Raw genomic sequence first — 20,513 nt, 5'->3', positions numbered from 1 at the left:
ACACCATGTGATACCAAGAAATGGTTGGAGGCACTGGATACTGCGAAGATTATGGGTTCTGAAAATTCTGGAAATAGTACTGAAGACTTGCACTCTGGAACTTGCCACTCCACGCAAAGCGTTCCAGTACATTTGCAACACTGGCATCTACAGTACTCAACGGTGGGGAAAACGTTCAGGTCATAGAGATGTACATCATGGAAAGACCCTTCAGTCCAACTCGTCCATGCCGACCAGATATCCTAAATTAATCTAGTCCCATTTGCCAGCACTTGGCCCATATCCCTCTAAAATCTTCATATTTGTATATCCATCCAGATGCCTTTTAAATGTTGTAATTGTACCAGCCTCCCCACTTCTGCTGGCATCTCATTCCATACATGCACCACCCTCTGCGTAAAGAAGTTGCCCCCGAGGTCCCTGTTAAATTTCTCCCCTCACCCTAAACCTATGCCCTCTAGTTCTGGACTGCCCCACCCCAGGGAAAACACCTTATCTATTTACCCTATCCACACCCCTCAGCCTCCAGTGCTACAGGAAAAACAGCCCCATCTATTCAGCCTCTCTACAGCTCAAACCCTCCAACCCTGGCAACATCCTTCTAAAACTTTTCTGAATTCTTTCAAGTTTCACAACATCCTTGCTCCAGCAGGGAGACCAGAGTTGCATGCTGTATTCCAACAGTGGCCTAACCAATGCCTTGTGCAGCCACGACATGACTTCCCAACTCCATTACTCAATGCACTGACCACTAAAGGCAAGGATACCAAACGACTTCTTTGTTATCCTATCTACCTGTGAGTCACTTTTAGGAAACAATGAACCTGTACTCCAAGGTCTCTTTGTATGCCCTGTACACACAAAACAGGACACTGTCCCAGTCTACTCGAGATCAATAACGTGATGTAAAGTGTCATCTACAGAGCTATCAAGCAGCACCTGCTCAGCATAACCTGCTCAGTGACTCTCAGTTCGGGTTCCAAGAGAGCTACTCAGTTCCTCACCTCATTATAGCCTTGGTTCAAACATGGACAAAAGAACTGAATTCCAGAGGGGAGGCGAGAGTGACAGCCCTTGGCGCTCGACCGAGTGTGGCAGCAAAGAGACCTTGCAAAACTGGAATCAATGGATATCAGGGAGTAAACTCTCCACTGGGTGTAGTCATACCTGGCATATAGGAAGGAGGTTGCGGGTGTTACAGGTCAGTCATCTCAGCTCCAGGACATCTCTGCACGAGTTTCTTAGTGTAGTGTCTTAGGCATAACCACCCTGAGCTGCTTCAATGACCTTCCCTCTATCAAAGTCTAAGTGGGGATGCCCACAACTGTTTGTGCAATGTTGCACTTTGGGGAAAGTTAGAAATCAGACAACAACAGGTTATAGTTCAACAGGTTTATTTGTAAGTACTAACTTTCAGATCGCTGCTCCTTCATCAGGTAGCTATGGAGCAGGATCATAAGACACAGAATTTATAACTGATGAAGGAACAGCGGTCTGAAAGCTAGTACTTCCAAATAAACTTGCTGGACTCTGACCTGGTGTTGTATGATTCTTTTAACTTTGCCCAGCCCAGTCCAACACCGGCATCTCCACACAACATGGCATTTTCGGGAGGCAACAGCTGAGTGGTATTATTGTTGAACTATTAATCCAGAGGTCATGTAATGACCTGATGTGAAGCCAGGTCCCAGGTCATAACAGGTAGTGGAATTTGCATTCAGTAAAATTGTGGAACGGAGAGTCTAAAGATGACAATGAATCCATGTCAATTATCTGGAAAAACCCATCTGGTTCACTAATACCCTTTTGGGAAGGAAATCTGCTGACCTTACCAGGTCTGGCTTACATGCAACTCAAGACCCACAGCAATGTGGTCAACTTTTAATTGCCCCCTAGGCAATTAGGCAAGGGCAATAAATGCTGATTTACGTGGCGATGCCCTCATCCTGTGAACGAATAGAAAAAGCATTCACAACTTCAGATACTCAATTAGCCCACGTTCAAATGCAACAAAACCTGGACAATGTGCTGACAAGTGGCAAGTAACTGCCTGGCATTTGTGTGCTGTGACTATGACATCTCAATAAAAGACAATCTAATCACTACTCCTTGACATGCAATGGTGTTACCATCACTGAATCCTCCACCCTACTTCCTAGGGGTTACCATTGACCAGAAACCTAACTGGACTCACCACATAAAAGAATGGCTGCAGGACCAAGTCAGAAGCTAGGAATACTGCAGCAAGTAACTCCTGACTCTCCAAAGATTGCCTAAGACTTGTAAGGCACAAGTCAGGAGAGTGATGGAATATTCCCCACTTGCCTGGATGGGTGCAGCTCCAACAACACGCAAGAAGCTTGACACCATCCAGGACAAAGCAGCCCACTTGACTGGTACCACATCAACAGACATTCATGCCATCCATCACCAACTATCAGGAGCATTAGTGTGTACCACCTACAAGACTCACCTTAAAAATGCAAAGATTCTTACAAAGCATCTTGCAAATCCAAGACCACTTCCACCTAGAAGAACAAAGGCAGCAGATACATGGGAATACCACTACTTTCAATTTCCCCTCGAAACCACTTGCCAACCTGATCTGGAAATAGATTTCCATTCCTTCACTGTTGCTGGGTCGAAATGCTGGAATTCCTTAACAGCTTTGTGGATCAACACAGCACGTAGACTGCAGTGGTTCAAGGCGGCAGTTCACCACCTTAGTCACCTTCTCAAAGACAACTTAGGTCAACAAATGCTGGCTCAACTAGTGATGCCCATATCCTACAAACGACAAAAAAAATGACAGCACGCAGCAAGAATTTGGTCTCCCAGTGCAAACTAACAAGAGTATGCAGCAAAACCCATGCTCCAGTTTAGAGTAAAGGGACAATACAGAGCAGCAGCTTCACTCCAATATTGACTAACAACAGCATGCAGCAATAACCCTGCTCCATTGCAGACTAACATACAGCATGGAGCAACAATCTTGCTTCAGTGCATAGAATAACTCTTATTAATATTATTCTATGTCATCTAGAATTGTAGCTTGCAAGTACAGTAGGTTTTAAGGAAGGCAAGTGGCATATTGTTTAATTCAAGGGGAGAGGAATATTATAGTTGGGATATTTTACTGTAGTTGTACAGGATATTTCTATTTCCTCAAGTTGTGGACTGAACAGCAACGTGACTATTTCTTTGGTAGCAAAATCATTTTCAGCGATATTAATAAAACTTGACTACAGCAATACTTTAATGCAAGGACAGCTGCATGAAACGACTTTGTTCTACAAGGCTGCCTGGCCATGCTTGTTCATGGAAGATAATACTTGAATCAATACTCAAATGAGTTTGAGCAACAACAATCGTAACTTCACTCAAAGCCTAACATAATTTCAAACATAATCTACATCAATACTGAGGTAGATTAGATCACCGATGAACAGACTTCCGGGAACACTTCAGTGAGACACACTTCTGCCTTGCATTACTGAGAATGTCTCATGGTACATGGATTCTAGTTCTCCTGTAGCTAAATCAGAAATTACATGACATTATTTTCAAAACCATCAATCAACCCACAGCCCAACAATCACTTCACAGATCATGATGCAGTCCACCTTGCACAAGGTAACGACCTGGGCAACATCCAAATTTGGGCTGAAAGTGGTGAATGATATTCAAATCAGATAAATGCCAGGCAGTAAATAACAAGAAAAATTGCTCATCATTGCCAGCATCACTGAATTCCCACCAAAGGCCATCACAAACCAGGAAATTTACTGGATCAGTCTCATAATTATTGGAAAGTCTCTGGGAGCCAGAGTATGGCAATCTGGCATAGTTCGAGAAAGTGCCAGTGCAGTCTCCACTTTTTGGAAAGGTACAATTGTAACTCAAGCTTGATGCAATCAAGGGCAAAATAAAGCACCTGTTTCTCATCCCCAACAGACACCTGGACGAGTGTTTCAAACTTTCCACTGCTATCTCCATAAAATTAGCTTTCAATCTTGATTTTATTCTATGTCCATTTTTATCTGATTATGCCACTTTGCAGTACTCTTGGAACTTCTAGGACAAGATGAACAGGAGGAAATTATTCACCCACCTGAGCCTGTTATGCTAGTGTACTGAATCATGACCAATCTGGCAGTCTCTGATTTGGAAGCCATTGGTAATCCTGTCTCAAAAGTCTCAGGTTTTACAAATGACTCAAAATACCAACAGCTTTTCAATGGCAAGGCCTCAGGCTCAATATCTTTGACACAAACAATTCAATTCTGATACCATTCTTGAAGCCCTAGCTTTAATTTTAATGCACACTATCCAATCCCTTAATGTTACAACGTGCAACCTTGTTTTTAAATCCATCTGTGGTCTGACTTCACCTAACTTTAATCTTCTATAGCCTTAATACTGTTCTCCAATTCTAGCCACTTGACCATCACTTTTTAAAAACTGCTCTTGCATTGGCAACCCAAAGTGTAACAATTGCAAGAGTGGGGATGATGGGGCTGAGGGACGAGGGGCCTGTTGGAGCAGGAATTCAGATATTATTGCCAAGGCCCCAATCCAAAGGATCTGTTTCCATGCTGTATGACTCTATGAATCTGGGATTATCTTCTTCAAATACCCCACTTCTTTCCTCTAAGTCACTTGAAACTTAGCTGACAGACCTTTTCAATATCGGTCTTAATATCTTGCATCTTCCTGCTAAATTTTATTTGTTAATCGTTCATAAACATCACTACAAGAAAAGTGTTATATAAATAAGTACAATCTGTTATTGCAGTACCAATGTGCCACGTTGTTCCTTCTGGTGGAGGCTCAGCACAGTTTGTGTCCCAGACTGCTTTCCACTGTGATCCCACAGAATTAAAAATTGTCACACCAACCTTTTCATGATGAGGGTGAGGATGGGCTGAGAGAACGAGCTTGTTAGAGCAGGAGTACAGATTTTAATCTGTTAGAGCCCACTCACATTCATTGCTGCCTCAGCCCTTACAATCTCAAAATTTCAGTTTGCAACATCACTTAAAGTTCTGACTCCCATTTTTGGAAGCTCTGAAACAGATGCTATGTACTCACTCATAGTAGACAAGCAAGAGGCTGGAAGGACACAGCAAGCCAGACAGCAACAGGTGGTGGTGAAGTCGATGTTTCGGGTGTAACCCTTCTTCAGGACTGAGTGTGGGTGGAGGGGGAGCTGCAGATAAAGGGGGTGGCAGGGGCAGTGTGGTGAAGTGGGGCGAGGTGAAGACAGGTAGAGGGTCTGACCTGTATGAGAGATATGAATCTGGTTGGTGGCAGGGAGGAGTGGAAGGAAAGGAGTGGGGCCGGGAAGGGAGTCGGGGATGGGAAGGGAGGTTATTTGAAATTGAAAAACTCAGTGTTGAGTTCTTTAGGCTGGAGGCTGTCCAGGCAGTAAATGACGTGCTGTTCCTCCAATTTACAGTTTGGTTTGTTGTGGCAATGGAGGCGGCCAAGGATGGTCATATCAGAAAGCGAGTGGAAAGGGGAATTAAAATGGGCAGTGATTGGGAGGTCCAGTCAGCCTCTGCAGGCCAGGCTGAGATGCTTGGCGAAATGTTCCCCGAGTTTACATTTGGTCTCCTCAATGTAGAGAAGACCACATCGGGAGCACTGGATACAGTAAACTAGGTTGCAGGAGAGTCAGGTGAACTGTTTGAAGGCCAGGATGTAAGTGAGGGGCGTGGTGTGCCAGCAGGTTTGCATCTTTCCTGGTTACAGGGGAAGGTACCTGGGGCTTGTGGGGGTCAGGGGGCAGCTCTTGGTAGTAGAGCTGGAGTTGGAGTTGGCAAAAATGTTTAAGGATGATGTGCTGGACACAGAGACTGGCAGGGTAGTAGGCGAGGACAAGGGGGCTTCTGTCTTTATTGCATTTGAGGGGGGGGGAATTTAGAGTAGTGGAACGGGGAATGGAGGTGCTGCAGTAGAGGAATGGCTGGATGACAGACGGAGGGAAAGCACGTTGTTCCAAATCGGTGAACATTTGGGCTGCTTGAGAATGGAATGTTCCTTCGTCCAAGCAGATGCAGTGGAGGCGGAGGAATTGGGAAAATGGGACAGAGTTCTTGCAAGGTACTAGGTGTAGTCCAAGTAGTAAACATTCATCTGGAGGCTGTCACTGGAGATGGAAACGGAGAGGTCAAAAAAGGAGAGGGGGGTATCTGAGATAGACAAAGTGAATTTGAGGGTGGAGTTGAAGTTATGGGCGAAGTCGATGAACTGCTCCAGTTCAGCCTGGTGGCAGGATGCTGCACCAATGCAGTCATCGATGTAACAGCAGAACAGTTGTGGCACAAAACTGTTCGACATGGCCAATAAAGAGGCAGATGTAGCTGGGGCCCATCCAGGTGCCCATGGCCAGCCCCTGGACTTGAAGGAAATGGGAGGAGTTAAAAGGAAGGGTGAGGACCAGTTCGGTGAGGAGGATATTGGTGTCGGGGGCCTGGATGGGTCTATTGAAGAGGAAGAAGCGGAGGGCCTGGAGGTCATCCTTGTGCACGTCCATAGTGAAGATAAAGCGCTTGGGGCTGGGGAACTGGAAGTTACTGAAGAGGTGGAGGGCATGGTTGGTGTCGCAGACGTAGGTGGAAGTGTCTGAACCAAGGGTGATAGGATGGAGTCGAGGTTGGTTGAGGTGTGTTCAGTGGGGCAGGAGCATCCTGAGATGATGGGTTGGCCAGGATAGTTGGGCTTGTAAATCTTGAGGATCAGGTAGGACCAGGCAGTGTGGGGCTGGATGACATGGTTTAGAGGCAGTGGGAGAGGAGATCACCAGAGGCAACGAGGGCACAGACAGTGCAAGTGATTTTGGCATGATGGGTCGCAGTGAGGTTGTGGGAGCTAGGATGTGGTGTCGGGGAGTTGGCATTCGGCCTCTGCGACAGAGATCTGTTCTCCAGACTACCACCGCCCCACCTCTGTCAGTGGGTTTAATGGTGAACCAGGGGTCGGTACGGAGAGAGTGAAGCACTGCATGTTCTGAGGGGGGTGAGTTGGAGTGGGTGAGGGGGTGGAGAAATCGAGGCAGCCGATGTTACGTCAGCAGTCTGCAATGAAGCATTTACCCGCTAATGTCCATTAAAAATAGAAACAGATCACATCTTGATAATCTTTGCAATGTTAGTTATAGAATTCTGCACCTCTGAGAACAAACCAGCTGCTACTAAGGGGTAATGCCATAGCTCCTTCAGCAGGTCTCGGAGGAGCATACAGAAGGGACAGGATCAGAAAAGTTTGAAAAATGCAGTTGCAATTTTCATTATTGCAGAATAAGCACATCTTCTAAGCTTTTCTTGCTTGAACACTTCTCGATCTGTACTTTTGGTTGTACTCAACTTCCTGCTATTGCCAGCGAGGCATTTGAATATTACCATTTCAGGTAAAAACATTGCATTTAGCAGAAACCAACTTCCTCTTGCTCACTGGTGCAGCTACTCACTAAAGCATCCGCATTACTTGACTGCAATTCACAATACACACACTACAAAAACCCACATCCAACAACTGTTGAAATGAATAATGAAACGATGCAGCATAGGAAATATCCATTTGGCTCATCATAACTTCACTGGCTCTATAAATGAGCTCTCAAATGAGTCCATTTCCTGTTTTCCTTTCCCACAGCTCTGAAAAAAGATAACCTCAAAGTTCCTACTTCATTATTATTTCAAAACCCTTCAATGATTGAATGCTTCTATAAACCAGGTGAACGATTACAAGTTTTAGAATGTCAGCCACAACTCAGTAGCCAACACTTGGACAAATCAAAAGGTAATGGGTTTGAGTCTGATTCCAGAGACAAGCATATAATCTACGCTGACACCACCTTTACACTATTGACAAGAGGCTGCAATGTTGAAAATGCTGTCAGTTTCAATAAGTTGACAAACTAAGGGGCCTATTTGGCTACATCAAACAGCCCACATGAATCCATCAACTGATAGGGTGAATTTGGTCACTACCTCTGTAGTGCAAACTGGCTGCTGTACTTCAAACACTGGAACAGTGACTACACTTCCAAAAAAATTTAGTTGAAAGGAACTTTGGGACGAATTGTGAAAGTTTCCACACAAGTGCATGTTCTTTGCAAAATTTATTTTAAAAACATTGTTCAATTAACCAACCATCTGACATCTGATCATCATGAAGCACTTCCTTCTAGGTTTTGGGATACTTGTTTTTACTGGCAGCAGCTAGTGACCCCAACATTACCAGTATCCACACAAAAAAATCAGATGATTTCGGATTTAATTTCAGTGCAAAGAAACAGAGGATCTGGAGTATATTGCCATTTTCTAAGCGGAAAAATACAGGCAATTTAACTGCAGCATCTTTATTAGTGTATGATGTAGTTTATTATGAAAATAGAGTGACAATGATTGCAGAGAAGACTTAGAGCAAGTACAATCAATTGAGTGTGCAATAGAAATTCCCTGCCTACTTGCAGAGAATTGTTATTCAAGTTTGTTCATGTGTCTCAACTTGAGAAAATACAACAGCAATTCTGCAGATAAGACACCTTTTGGAAAATCTTCTACTCCAACATGTTCTCATCTGAAATTCAAAGTATACAGAATCACAGAGATGTTCAGCACGGAAAGAGACCCTTCAGTCCAACTCGTCCTTGCGACCAGATATCCCAAATAAATCTAGTCCCATTTGCCAGCATTGGGCCCACATCCCTGTAAACTCTTCCTTTTGCCTTCTGATTCCCAAGCAGGTAATCATTTGGAATTCTCAAAATATTGTCCCATGACCTCCACTTAAAGAACTGAACTTGTCAGATAAATATTGTAATTACACCAGGTTAGAGGTTCAGAATCTCCTGAGTAAGTCACCTCCTGACTCCCCAAAGCCTAACCACCATCTCAATGTAGAAGTAAGACTATTCCCCAATTAACTGGATGACAGCATCTCCAACACTCAAGACACTTGGTACCCTCCAGGAGAAAGCAGCAATGTGTAACATCTACAGCTTCATCTTTTATCTGAAAGATAGCACCTCCAACACTGCATAATCTACTGGAAGGGGTGTTGCAATCAGGTCACAGAAGAGAGATTACTACCCTTGACCCGACTATGGACTTTGCTCGGTACCTAACTCATGCAGACTCAAGTCAGCCTGGGCTTGGACTCCAAATGGCCAAAGGTGACACTGAGATTGTAACATTTAACAAAATGACAGGTGATACTCAGTTCAACTGCTTGCAGACATTCCTGTTCAAGTTCATACATTGACAACTAAGATTTAGGCAATAGAGGGTAGCTGGTAACTAGTAATGAATCATGTAATAATGGGGGAAATTTAGTAATATGTTAAAGAGGAGATAAATCACCACATTTCTTTTTTTAAAAGTGCTCAAGCATCTGATATATCTACATGAAGTCCAAAGTAACGAGACAGATAACAGAAAAAGAGTTTTCCATTACGAGAGAAACTGGGATGAACGCTCTCATTTTTTTTCAAATTGAGATCCAGGACATTTCTGCAGGATTATTCTTTATATCCAGAACAGCTCATAAGCTCAACTCATGTTTTTTCCACCATCACCAAATCACTATAGATTTTTAAAAGTAAAATCAAGTAAATCATTGGTATTTTCCAAATAATTAATTGACATGCAAAGCCCACTAAGAGAAATGCTTCAGGATTGTGTCCTTGGCCTCATGATCTTGAGATGCTTCACTAATGACCTATCCTTCATCATTTGGTCAGGAATGAGGATGTTTCTGAATAAATTCACAACTCCTCAGATACTGAAGCAATCCAAGCCTAAATGGAACAAAACTAGACAATATACAGGTTTAGGCTGACAAGTCACAAGTAACATTCACAAGTGCCAGGCAATAACCATCTTTAAACAGGAAGATCTAACCATTGCCCCTTGACACGCGATAGCATATCCATCAGTGAACCGCCACCTCCCCCCCACTAAAAGTCTAGAGTTTACCAGTGACCAGAAACTGAATTGTCAGATAAATACCGTAACTGCACAAGGTCAGAGGTTAGGAATCTTTCAAGTAAGTTACCTCCTGACTCCCCACAGTCTAACTACCATCTACAAGGTTAAAGTCAAGAGTACTCCCCAATTAATTGGATGACAGCATCTCCAACACTCAAGAAGCTCGAAATCCTCCAGAAGAAAACAGTACACACAGCTGCTGAGTGGGTTATCTTCAAGACATACCGCCAAAAATTAACTAAGACTCCTTAGATAGCATCTTCCAAACCCATGACCATTTCCATCTACGAGGACAAGGACCATAAATACATGTGAACACCAAGTTCCCCTCCAAGCCACTCAGCATCCTGACGGAGAACTATATCAGCTGTTCCTTCAGTGCCACTGGGTCAAAATCCTCAAATTTCCACCCTATGGGTCTATATACACCAAATGGATCGCAGTGGTTGAAGAAAATGTTCCTTGACTGAAACACTTGGGATGAGCAATAAATTTTGGCCCAGCCAGCAGCAACCACATTCATGAATGAAATAATAACGTACACATCAGAATGATTGATGCAGAACTACTCAATTTTCAACTGGTATGCATATCACACATTCACATTTGAAATACCAGAAGGCATTCTAGGGCAGTTGAACAAAACTTATAAAGAGGGCAACACTGTGGGTCAGTGTTAGCACTGCTGCCTCACAAAACCAGAGATGTGGGTTCAATTCCAGCCTGGGTAACTGCATGGAGTTTGCATGTTCTCCCCAAATCTGCACAAGACCACCTCCAGGTGCTCCAGTTTACTCTTACAGTCCAAAGGCATGCAGGTTAGGTGGATTGGCTGTGTTAAGGTGCCCTGTCATGTCCAGGACAAATAGATTAAACACAGTAAAATGCAGAATAACTGGGGCAGGGGCTGGGTGGGATGCTGTTTGGACCATCTGCACAGGCTTGATGGACCAAATGGTCTCTATCTGTATTGTAGGGCTCTATGATTCCATTTGAGGAGAAGTACGTACAAAGGAAACGGAGTAAAAACCTGAGTAAAAGAGGGAAATGCTAGCTAGAGAATTGTCAGCTACTTCACTTTGTGACTTACAGTAATTATGATATCATACAACTAATCTTAAACTTAAATAAGGAAATCACTTCTGGCAACCAAGGCTATAAACATCCAGCTTTAATATGTACCAGACTCTTCAAATGAGAGCAGTAAAAAGGTGGTTTAAAACATTTCCAGCAAATTATATTTGAGCTGAAATACAAAGTGCACGTGCTATCAACAAACGTAAGCTAATTGGTCACCAAACAAGATCAACAGATGCTGTATTCATGGAGATGCCTTTAGCAGATCACAGCCATCAATGATATCATAATGTCCTTTAGCAAGACAGCATCAAGTCTCAGCTAAAGGAGCTCACTGGTAGCCAATAAACTGCAATAATATAGTGCCTTTAGTAGAACAAAAACATTCAAGGATCTTCAAAGGGCTACATGAAGGGAGCAGGTACAGGAGGAGATTCAAACTGGAAATGAGGCTAGAATTGGAGAATTGTAGAACTCACCAAGTCTTGTAATGCAGGAAGTGGCTAGTAACTTTTTTTTTGTTTTGGGGAGTAGGATACAGGTAGTGGGGGGATACGAAAGGGCAAAAATTTTTAAATGCAAGTGTTTCTAGAGGTTGGAGCCAATGCAGATATACAGAGATGATGGGCTCAAAGCTAGAATGCAAGCAGAGTATCAGTTAAACACATTAAATTAGAGAATAGATTGGAGGGTAGCCAGGAGATCATTGATCATAGACCTCTTTCAAATCGAAATTGGAAATTTTCAAGATGTAAAGAATATGGAACATGAGGGCACTTTACAACTGAAATCATTTCCTCTGAAAAACAGTAACGACAGCCACAGTAAAAATAAAGCCGATTCACTGACTGTGACAATAACTGAAACATTTCTCATTAACAAGCAAACAGTTGTGACTTCCTTTTAAAAAAGATGTACTTTCCACCTCAATTGTCAGCTATTCAATAATATTCTCAAAATTACTTTGAAGGCCTATTAATTGCAGTAGTGTGGAGTTAGCGGTCTACCATGGTCCTTGCATTGGAACATTTCATTTGCACTTTGATTTTTTTCAGTTTTCAAAGTGATTTTGCAAACCTTCTGCTGTTCATTTTCAAAAACCAAATGAATTAGACATGCTCACATGCCTCCTCTGTGCACCCCAATCTACACCACACCTACTGTTTGCAGTTTCAGTGTCATTGTTCTATTTTACAAGACAAGGAAGTAACCAAGTGCTAAATTTTAAGAATATGAAACTCCAAAATAATTCAAAGTCCACCACCCACAAGTTACAAGACCACAGATCACAAACAACTTGTGTCAATCTCTGGCTATACAGTTTACTGTGTTGAGTCAAAGCAGCTATAACCTGTGGAACTACAATCCATTTAAAAATTACATTTTGCCTCTATTGTTTATTGTTTCAATAAAAAAAAATGCTGTGTATATCTGGATCGTTTCATTACACTAACATTGAATAGGAGAAAGTGAGGACTGCAGATGCTGGAGATCAGAGCTGAAAATGTGTTGCTGGAAAAGCGCAGCAGGTCAGGCAGCATCCAAGGAACAGGAAAATCGACGTTTCAGGCATCAGCCCTTCTTCAGGAATTGAATAACCTGCATTTACTTCATGCCTTTAATGTAAAGCATACAATGTGGCTACAAGAATAGCCAAGAAAATCTCGAGGTAACAACATCAGTTTGTAAACAATATACACACAGCTCAAGTAAATGGACAATGTGAAACTCAGGAGAGACTTAGTAGAATGACTGCCACTGTAATATTGAAAGTTCACCTGGAAGGTGGCACTACATGGAACTTTCAAGTTTTGCTCCAGCCTCCTCAAGTGGTTAAGACTGTGATTGTTGGTCCTAGGAACTAACACAGCTCTCTACAAGTGAAAAGGAAACTACTGTATCTGCTGAAAATCAAGTAGAAACAAAATGCTGGAGAAACGCAGGTTTGCCACTGAGAGAGAGTAAAAGTTAACATTTCAAGTATGATATAACACTTGAGGAAGGGAGGGGCAGAGAAACTTTTCCCCCAGGGCACAAGCCCGGAGAAGCCCCCGTCAGCCTGAGGCAAGAGGAGACAAGCGATCCTCACCCAGCCTCAGGGAATCTGGTTACTACTCGAGCGGAGTTTACCACCTGTTCCTCCCCACCAAGCCTCGGAAGACTCGTGTTCTCACTTTCTTCTCAAATATGTCAGATTGGATTCTTAATCTTTGGCATGAAAGAGTTCATGATTTGTTTCCAAACTGAAGTTTGGAAGGGAAGTATGACATGACACTTCTTCATTACCTTACACTGAAAGACTGGAGCGACTGGGCTTGTATACCCTTGAGTTTAGAAGACTGAGAGGGGATATGATTGAGACATACAAGATTATTAAAGGATTGGACACGCTGGAACATGTTTCCGCTGATGGGTGAGTGCCGAACCAGAGGACACAGTTTAATGTGGATAAATGTATGGTCATCCACTTTGGTGGCAAGAACAGGAAGGCAGATTACTACCTAAATGGAATCAATTTAGGTAAAGGGGCAGTACAGAGAGATCTGGGAGTTCTTGTCCACCAGTCAATGAAGGTAAGCATGCAGGTACAACAAGTAGTGAAGAAAGCTAATAGCATGCTGGCCTTCATAACAAGAGGGATTGAGTACAGAAGCAAATAGGTTCTTTGGCAGCTGTACAGGGCCCTGGTGAGACCACACCTGGAGTACTGTGTGCAGTTCTGGTCTCCAAATTTGAGGAAAGACATTCTGGCTATTGAGGGAGTGCAGCGTAGGTTCACGAGGTCAATTCCCGGAATGGCGGGATTACCTTACACTGAAAGACTGGAGCGACTGGGCTTGTATACCCTTGAGTTTAGAAGACTGAGAGGGGATATGATTGAGACATACAAGATTATTAAAGGATTGGACACTCTGGAGGCAGGAAACATGTTTCCGCTGATGGGTGAGTGCTGAACCAGAGGACACAGCTTAAAAATACAGGGTAGACCATTTAGGACAGAGATCAGGAGAAACTTCTTCACCCAGAGAGCGGTGGGTGTGTGTAATGCTCTGCCCCAGAGGGCAGTGGAGGCCCAGTCTCTGGATTCATTTAAGAAAGAGTTGGATAGAGCTCTCAAGGATAGTGGAATCAAGGGTTATGGACATAAGGCAGGAACAGGATACCGATTAAAGGATGATGATCAGCCATGATCATATTGAATGGTGATGCAGGCTTGAAGGGCAGAATAGCCTACTCCTGCACCTACTGTAACTTCAGTTTGGAAACAAAACATGAGCTCTGTTTCTCTCTTCACACATACTGCCAAACCTGCTGAGTTGTCCCTGCACTTTGTTTTTATTTCATTTTGAATGTTGTTTGGGAATTCTAACCCTTCATACAGTCATTTGAAGTCACAAGCCAAGTTTGCCAAGTTACATAAAAAGTGACAAAATCAAAATTTCGTAGAAACTAACAGAGCAGGTGAGGGCATTAAAATAAACAAGCACCAAAAGCTAATCTCCAGGGCAATGACCAGTCCATTTACCAAACTTAGCTAATCATCTATATTTGCTGCACGTTTGGCTGCATCACAAAGTGTCAAATAGAACACTCCTTCAAAATGTCAATAAGGTTGCAAGCCCAGTCTTGCAAAAAGTTGCTCACAGACTGCAAACAAGGAAGAAGTTAATTAAGAGAATTCCACGCTCAAAAAAAAATCAAAACTGCAGCTTCATGTGCAACCAATAAGTAAAATCACAAACTTGATCAGGCTCCACGCTTTCCAATTGGAGTGGACAGGTTTGTATGTCGGGGGGGGGGGAGAGAGAAATAAGATGCAACAGTTAACATCGCCGACCTCTCTCATGATCCCAAAAAGGCTAACTTCCAACTCGTTACAACACGCCAAAAGATTAAGAATTCGATGTGACATATTTGAGAAGTGAGTGAGAACAGCAGTCTCCCGAGGCTTGTTGGGGACAACAGGTGGTAAACTCTGCTGGAGCAGTCACCGGATTCCCTGAGGCTGGGTGAGGATCGCTCAACCCCCCCCCATTGCCTCAGGCTGACGGGGGCTTCAGAGCCCGCGCCCCGGGGGGGGGGGGGGGGTCACTGTGTCCCTCCCATGGGGCTGGCCGTCCCTCGGTTTCTCCTCACTCCTCTGCGGGGAGAGGGGGAGGGAGTCTCTCGGTTACCCGAGGCCCGGGGGGGTGAGCTTGTCCCTGGGATGTTTTCCCCAGCCCGCGCCTCCGGTCCCCGGAACTGGCAGCAACGGCCCTGACAAATTCAGGCGTGAACTCCAGACCCGGGCCGGCCTTGGGGGAAACTCTGTCGCGTGATGGCGAGGTGAGACGGACGGACGGCCCGCCCTGTCAGTGAATGCCCGCTGCCAGGCCGCTCACCCTGTCGCGGTCCGAAAGCTGCTCCTCCGCCGCCGCCATCTTCAAGCGAGCGCCGTCCCCGCCTCGCGGCATCATGGGAGCTACCGGCTCACATGCGCCGCTCTACAGCCCAGCACCGGTACTGCAGGCACCAGGCTCTCAGAGGCGGGGAGGAGGACACTGCCCACTGTCAGCTCAGTGACCACTCCAATACTCCCTAGTGACCATTGCAACAACTCCCTCGGCCAGTGAGCAACGCAATAACCCCCAATGATCATTGCAGAAACTCCCCAAGCCAGTGAGCATTGCAACAAATCCCCTGGCCAGTGACCAGACCACTGCAATACTCCCCAATGATCATTCAGAAACTCCCCAATGAGCACTGCAACACTCCAATTTGATTATTGTAACAATTCCCCTACCAGAAAACACTGCCCAGTGAAGGGCAGTGCTTGTCACTGGCCACCTAGGTGTTTTTCATATCTTCCCGGTGGTGGAAGTTGAATAAAGATTCATGCACTTTGTGTCTTTCACTGTGTCTCACACCTGCACACACACCATGGGTGCTGGGGGAAAAAACAAGCACTACCGCAGTTAGGCAGTAGTGTGGGGGTTAAAAAAAAAGAAAAAAAAATATAAACAGTGCACTCACTGGTCACTCGGGTGTTTTGCCTGTCTTGGGAGTTGGGCACACGTGCAAGGACTCTCCAAGAAAAAGAAAAAAAAACACTGCCCAGTGAGCTTTGCCCATTGCTTACACAGAGCATATCATAAATAGCTAGTCGAGAGTGGGGTGCTGGAAAAGCACAGCAGGTCAGGCAGCATGCGAGGAGCAGGAGAATCGATGTTTCAATGAGGCCTTGGATATTGCCTGACCTGCTGTGCTTTTCCAGTACCCGACTCTCGACTTTGATCTCCGGCATCTGCTGTCCTCACTTTCTCCTATATTCCTGATGAAGGGCTTTTGCCCGAAACGTCGATTTTACTGCTCCTAGGATGCTGCCTGAACTGCTGTGCTCTTCCAGCACCACTATTCCAGAAACTATTGCAACACTGCCTATTGAGCACTTCAAGTCCCCCACCCCGTTCTTGGTAACATAACTGCTGACATATCCTACTAGCACTGTCCAACGGCCACTGAGTGCAGCAACACACTACCACATTGACAAGTCCAGAGAATCCTGGATGTCTCAGGATATTCAGGACTGGTTTGTAGATGGATCAAGGGTATGGGGACAGGGCAGGAGAATGTAGTTGAAAAAAATTTTGCCATAATCGAAGGGTGGAGCAGACTTGGTGGACTGAATAGTCAGAGTCATCGAGTGCTCCAATTTCTTATGGCTTTATGGAAAAGAAGGGCTTTTACAGGCACAAAAGGAGCAAATTAACAGATGCCCTTGTGAAGTATAGAAAGTGCAGAGGGAAACTTAAGAAAGCAAATCAAAGAGCAAAGTGTAAGTATCAGAAAACATTGGCCGGTAGAATCCCACAGATGAAGGGCTTTTGCCTGAAACGTCGATTTCGAAGCTACTTGGATGCTGCCTGAACTGCTGTGCTCTTCCAGCACCACTAATCCAGAAGGTAGAATCCCACGGCAATCAATGGGAACAGGGGTCAAGGAGACAACCTGTGCATGGAGCTGCAGGACATGGTTTAGGCATTAAACAAGTACCTTGCAGCTGTCTTCATTTTGGAGGAGGAAAATGTTGGTACAGAATTCAGGAAGTAGGACTGTGAGATTATTGAGCAGATTACTATCAGGTAGGAGGAGATATTGGGTGTTTTGGTGAGCTTAAGAGTGGACAGATCCCTTGGACCAGATAAATCGTATACCAGGCTGCTGTGAGAGAAGAGGGAGGAAGTTAGAGACTCCATAACAAATATTTGGCCATGGTGCTAGAGGACTGGGGGATGGCCAGTGTGGTTCCACATTTCAAGAAGGCAGGGGAGTAAATGAAGGAATTACAGATCACTGAGTCTGCAGAGGCATGATTTAATCAGGGAAAGTCAGTGGACCAAAATCACAGAGGGAAGTCATGCCGAACAAATTTGATTGACTATTTCAAACAAGTGCCCAGGTATGTAGGTGAGGGTAGTGAAGCCAATGTAATTTATATGGATTTCAATTGGCCTTTGACAAGTTTCCATATGGGAGACTGATAAAGAAGACAAAAACACACAGGATCCAGAGTAATTTGGTAAGTTGCATCCAAAATTGACTTCGAGGTAGAAGACAGAGGGTAGTGGTAGAAGGCGGTTTGTGTATATCTAATAATTACCAGTGTTGGGACCCTGACTGTTTGTGATATTTTTAGATGATAGAGAAGCCAGTTGGTGGGTTATGTGGGAGAGGTTGGAGGGAGAGTTAATAAGTAGGTTTGAAGATGACACGAAGGTTGGCCAGGAATTTAACAATGAGGAAGAAGATATTGTGTTACCTGTAGATATAGACAGTTTGGTCAGATGCTTGGATCAAAGCTGATGCATTCAATGGATGACAGGACACCAGGAAGCTCAGAGGACAAAGGGATCTTGGGATGCTTGAGTACAAATCCATGAAGGCAGCAAGACAGATTAATAGGGTAGTTAACAAGGCATTTGGGATACTTGTCTTTATCAGTCAAGACAGAGATTATAAGAGCAGGGAGGTTGTGTTGGAGCAGTACAGTGGTTCCCACTGCTCCCTCACAATGACAGGGTTCAATTCCAGCATTGGGTGACTATCTATATGGAGTTTGCTATGGTCTCTGATGTCTTCCTGGGTTTCTACTGGATGCTTCCTCCCACAGTCAAAAGATGTGCAAGTTAGATGAATTAGCCATGGTAAATGAAAGGTTATAAGGGTGCTGTGAGGAAGGTCAGTGCAGATTTGATGGGCCAAATGATCTCTATCTGCACTGTAGAGATTCTAGGAGCTATTTAAATCTTTGGTTCAGCCACAGCTGGAGTGCAGATCTCATCACCACACTAAAGGATGTGAATGCACTGAAGGGAGTGGAAGGAACTTCACCAGGATGTTGCCTGGGATAGCGCAGTTTAGCTATGAAGAGAGGCTGCATAATTGTGGATTGTTTTCTTTAGAGCAGAGAAGGCTGAGAGGGGACCTGATTTAGGCATATAATATTGAGGAGCATGGATTGGGTGGATACAAAAATAGCTGGTTCTCTTATTTGAATGGTCGATAACGAGTGGGCACTATTTTAAAGTTAAAGATAGGAGGTTTAAACAAGATTTGAAGAAATATTAGAGGGTGGTGGGAGTCTGGGCAACCTCTCAACCTCTGGAAAGTAAAGCTGGTGCAGATTTAGAGTAGTAATTTTCAATGCAGACTCAGTGGACCAGAGAGCCCCTGCTCTTCAGTAGCATTCTATGATTTAAATCCTGCAGCTTTGACAAAGGGTCAGTTAGACTTGAAATGTCAGCTCTTTTCTCTCCTTACAGATGCTGCCAGACCTGCTGAGATTTTCCAGCATTTTCTCTTTTGGTTTCAGATTCCAGCATCCACAGTAATTTGCTTTTGTCCAGGATATCAGCCAAAACTGACCGCAGTTCACCATTCAGTGCAGCAGCTCCTGCCATAAAACCTCCTAAGTAAAGGAAGGAATGGAGTTGCATTTATAAAGAGCTTTTCATGACCACCGGATGAGCCAAAGGTCATTACAGCCAATGAAGTAATTTTATGAAGTGCAATCACTGCTGCAATATAGGCAAAGTGGCAATCAATTTCTCCCCAAAAATCATGTGATAATGGCAGATGGTATGATTTTGTGGTAATGGTTGAACCAGAAACATGGACAGAACAAAGTGCAGGATATCACTGAGTGCTGCATCATTCAACCAAGAACTGGGAAATACTGAAACATTCCATTGAAGATAGCAGCATCCTTTTTAAACAAAGCATGACAGTAACTTACTGAAGAACTGACTACTCTAATCTTCACTAACATATACTAACAAGTACTGCTGCAAACACACAGTACAAAATCATCAAATCCAACCTCAAAGTTCAGTATGCTTTTGTCAGGAGAATGTATTTCACCTGGAGCTTCCTTGGACATGGCATGCCTGGCCAGCTCCCCGGGCAGCAGCAGGGGCACTATGGGCTGGATACCCTGGAGCTGATGGTGGTACATATGTAATGGGCCAGGCAGGAAACCTCCCCTGTGATGCGCTCAGAAGTATCGCTGAAGAGCGAGTTCATGACACTTATGACCTTGGAAGAGATGCCAGTGTTGGCGCCAACCTGCTTCATCACTTTGTAAATGTCAATGGAGTAACTTTCTTCCCTGATTTGCTCCCTTTTGCTGGTGCCCTCTTCACTGCTTTCTTAGCCCCCTTTTTGGCAACTTATCCTTTTTATTTCCTTAACCGTGGTCTTGGTCAGCTTTAGACACAGAATCATTATTGTCCTGAAATCTTATATGACAGCTCTACCAACCTATCTGCACAGTTAACTGTCACAATACCTAGCTGTACAAGTTTTCACAATGACAGTTAGAGATGGCTATCAATGTTAACCTTGCTGCAAATCTCACATTCTATGAAAGAAAAGGTACAACAGTATGACCCTACCAAATACAGTTTTTAAAAAATTTATTCACAGGATGAGACCGTTACTGACAAGGCCAGTGTTTATTGCCTAAAGAGCAGTTGAGAATTAACCACATTACTGTGGATCTGTAGTCACATGTAGGCCAGACCAGGTAAGGATGGCAGTTTCCTTCCCTAAAGGACATCTTCAAATCAAATGGGCTTTTATAACAGTTGACAACAGGTTCACAGTCATCATTACACTCTTTGTTTCCACATTTTTATTGAATTCAAATTCCACCATTTGTCATGGCAGGATTCCTGGGTCTCCACATTAACAGTAATGACAGCACTAGACTATTGTTCCCCCTATAGCTTGTAGAAAAGAACAATTAAAATGGCCAGACACATTGTCAAAGGAAATTAACGCAGAGAAATGTGAAGTGGTACGTTCTGGTTTGAAGAATCAAATGGTAGAATTTTAAATGGGGTTTAGAGAGCTGAGGCTGTATGCACTTGAAACTTTGAAAAAGCAGGATAGTGAGAAAGT

The 20,513-nt window shown here is 44.0% G+C and overlaps 1 protein-coding gene across 2 annotated transcripts in view; it reads right to left on the bottom strand.

The window, feature by feature from the left end:
* Positions 1–20,513, bottom strand: part of capza1b (capping actin protein of muscle Z-line subunit alpha 1b) — a 67,242-nt gene that overhangs the window by 45,791 nt on the left and 938 nt on the right. Inside the window, exon 1 of one of the 2 annotated variants that reach the window (XM_072563898.1) lies at positions 15,455–15,540. The exons of the other annotated variant lie outside the window; for it this stretch is intronic. Coding sequence (XP_072419999.1) covers positions 15,455–15,529 — 75 coding nt within the window. The 5' untranslated portion in view covers positions 15,530–15,540. Of the gene's footprint in view, positions 1–15,454; positions 15,541–20,513 lie in introns of those variants that run through there. 2 annotated transcript variants of the gene reach the window in all.

The sequence above is a fragment of the Chiloscyllium punctatum genome, chromosome 45 (genome assembly GCF_047496795.1).
Source record: "Chiloscyllium punctatum isolate Juve2018m chromosome 45, sChiPun1.3, whole genome shotgun sequence".
NCBI classification, from domain to species: Eukaryota; Metazoa; Chordata; class Chondrichthyes; order Orectolobiformes; family Hemiscylliidae; genus Chiloscyllium; species Chiloscyllium punctatum.
This window is presented reverse-complemented; position numbering and strand designations above follow the sequence as displayed.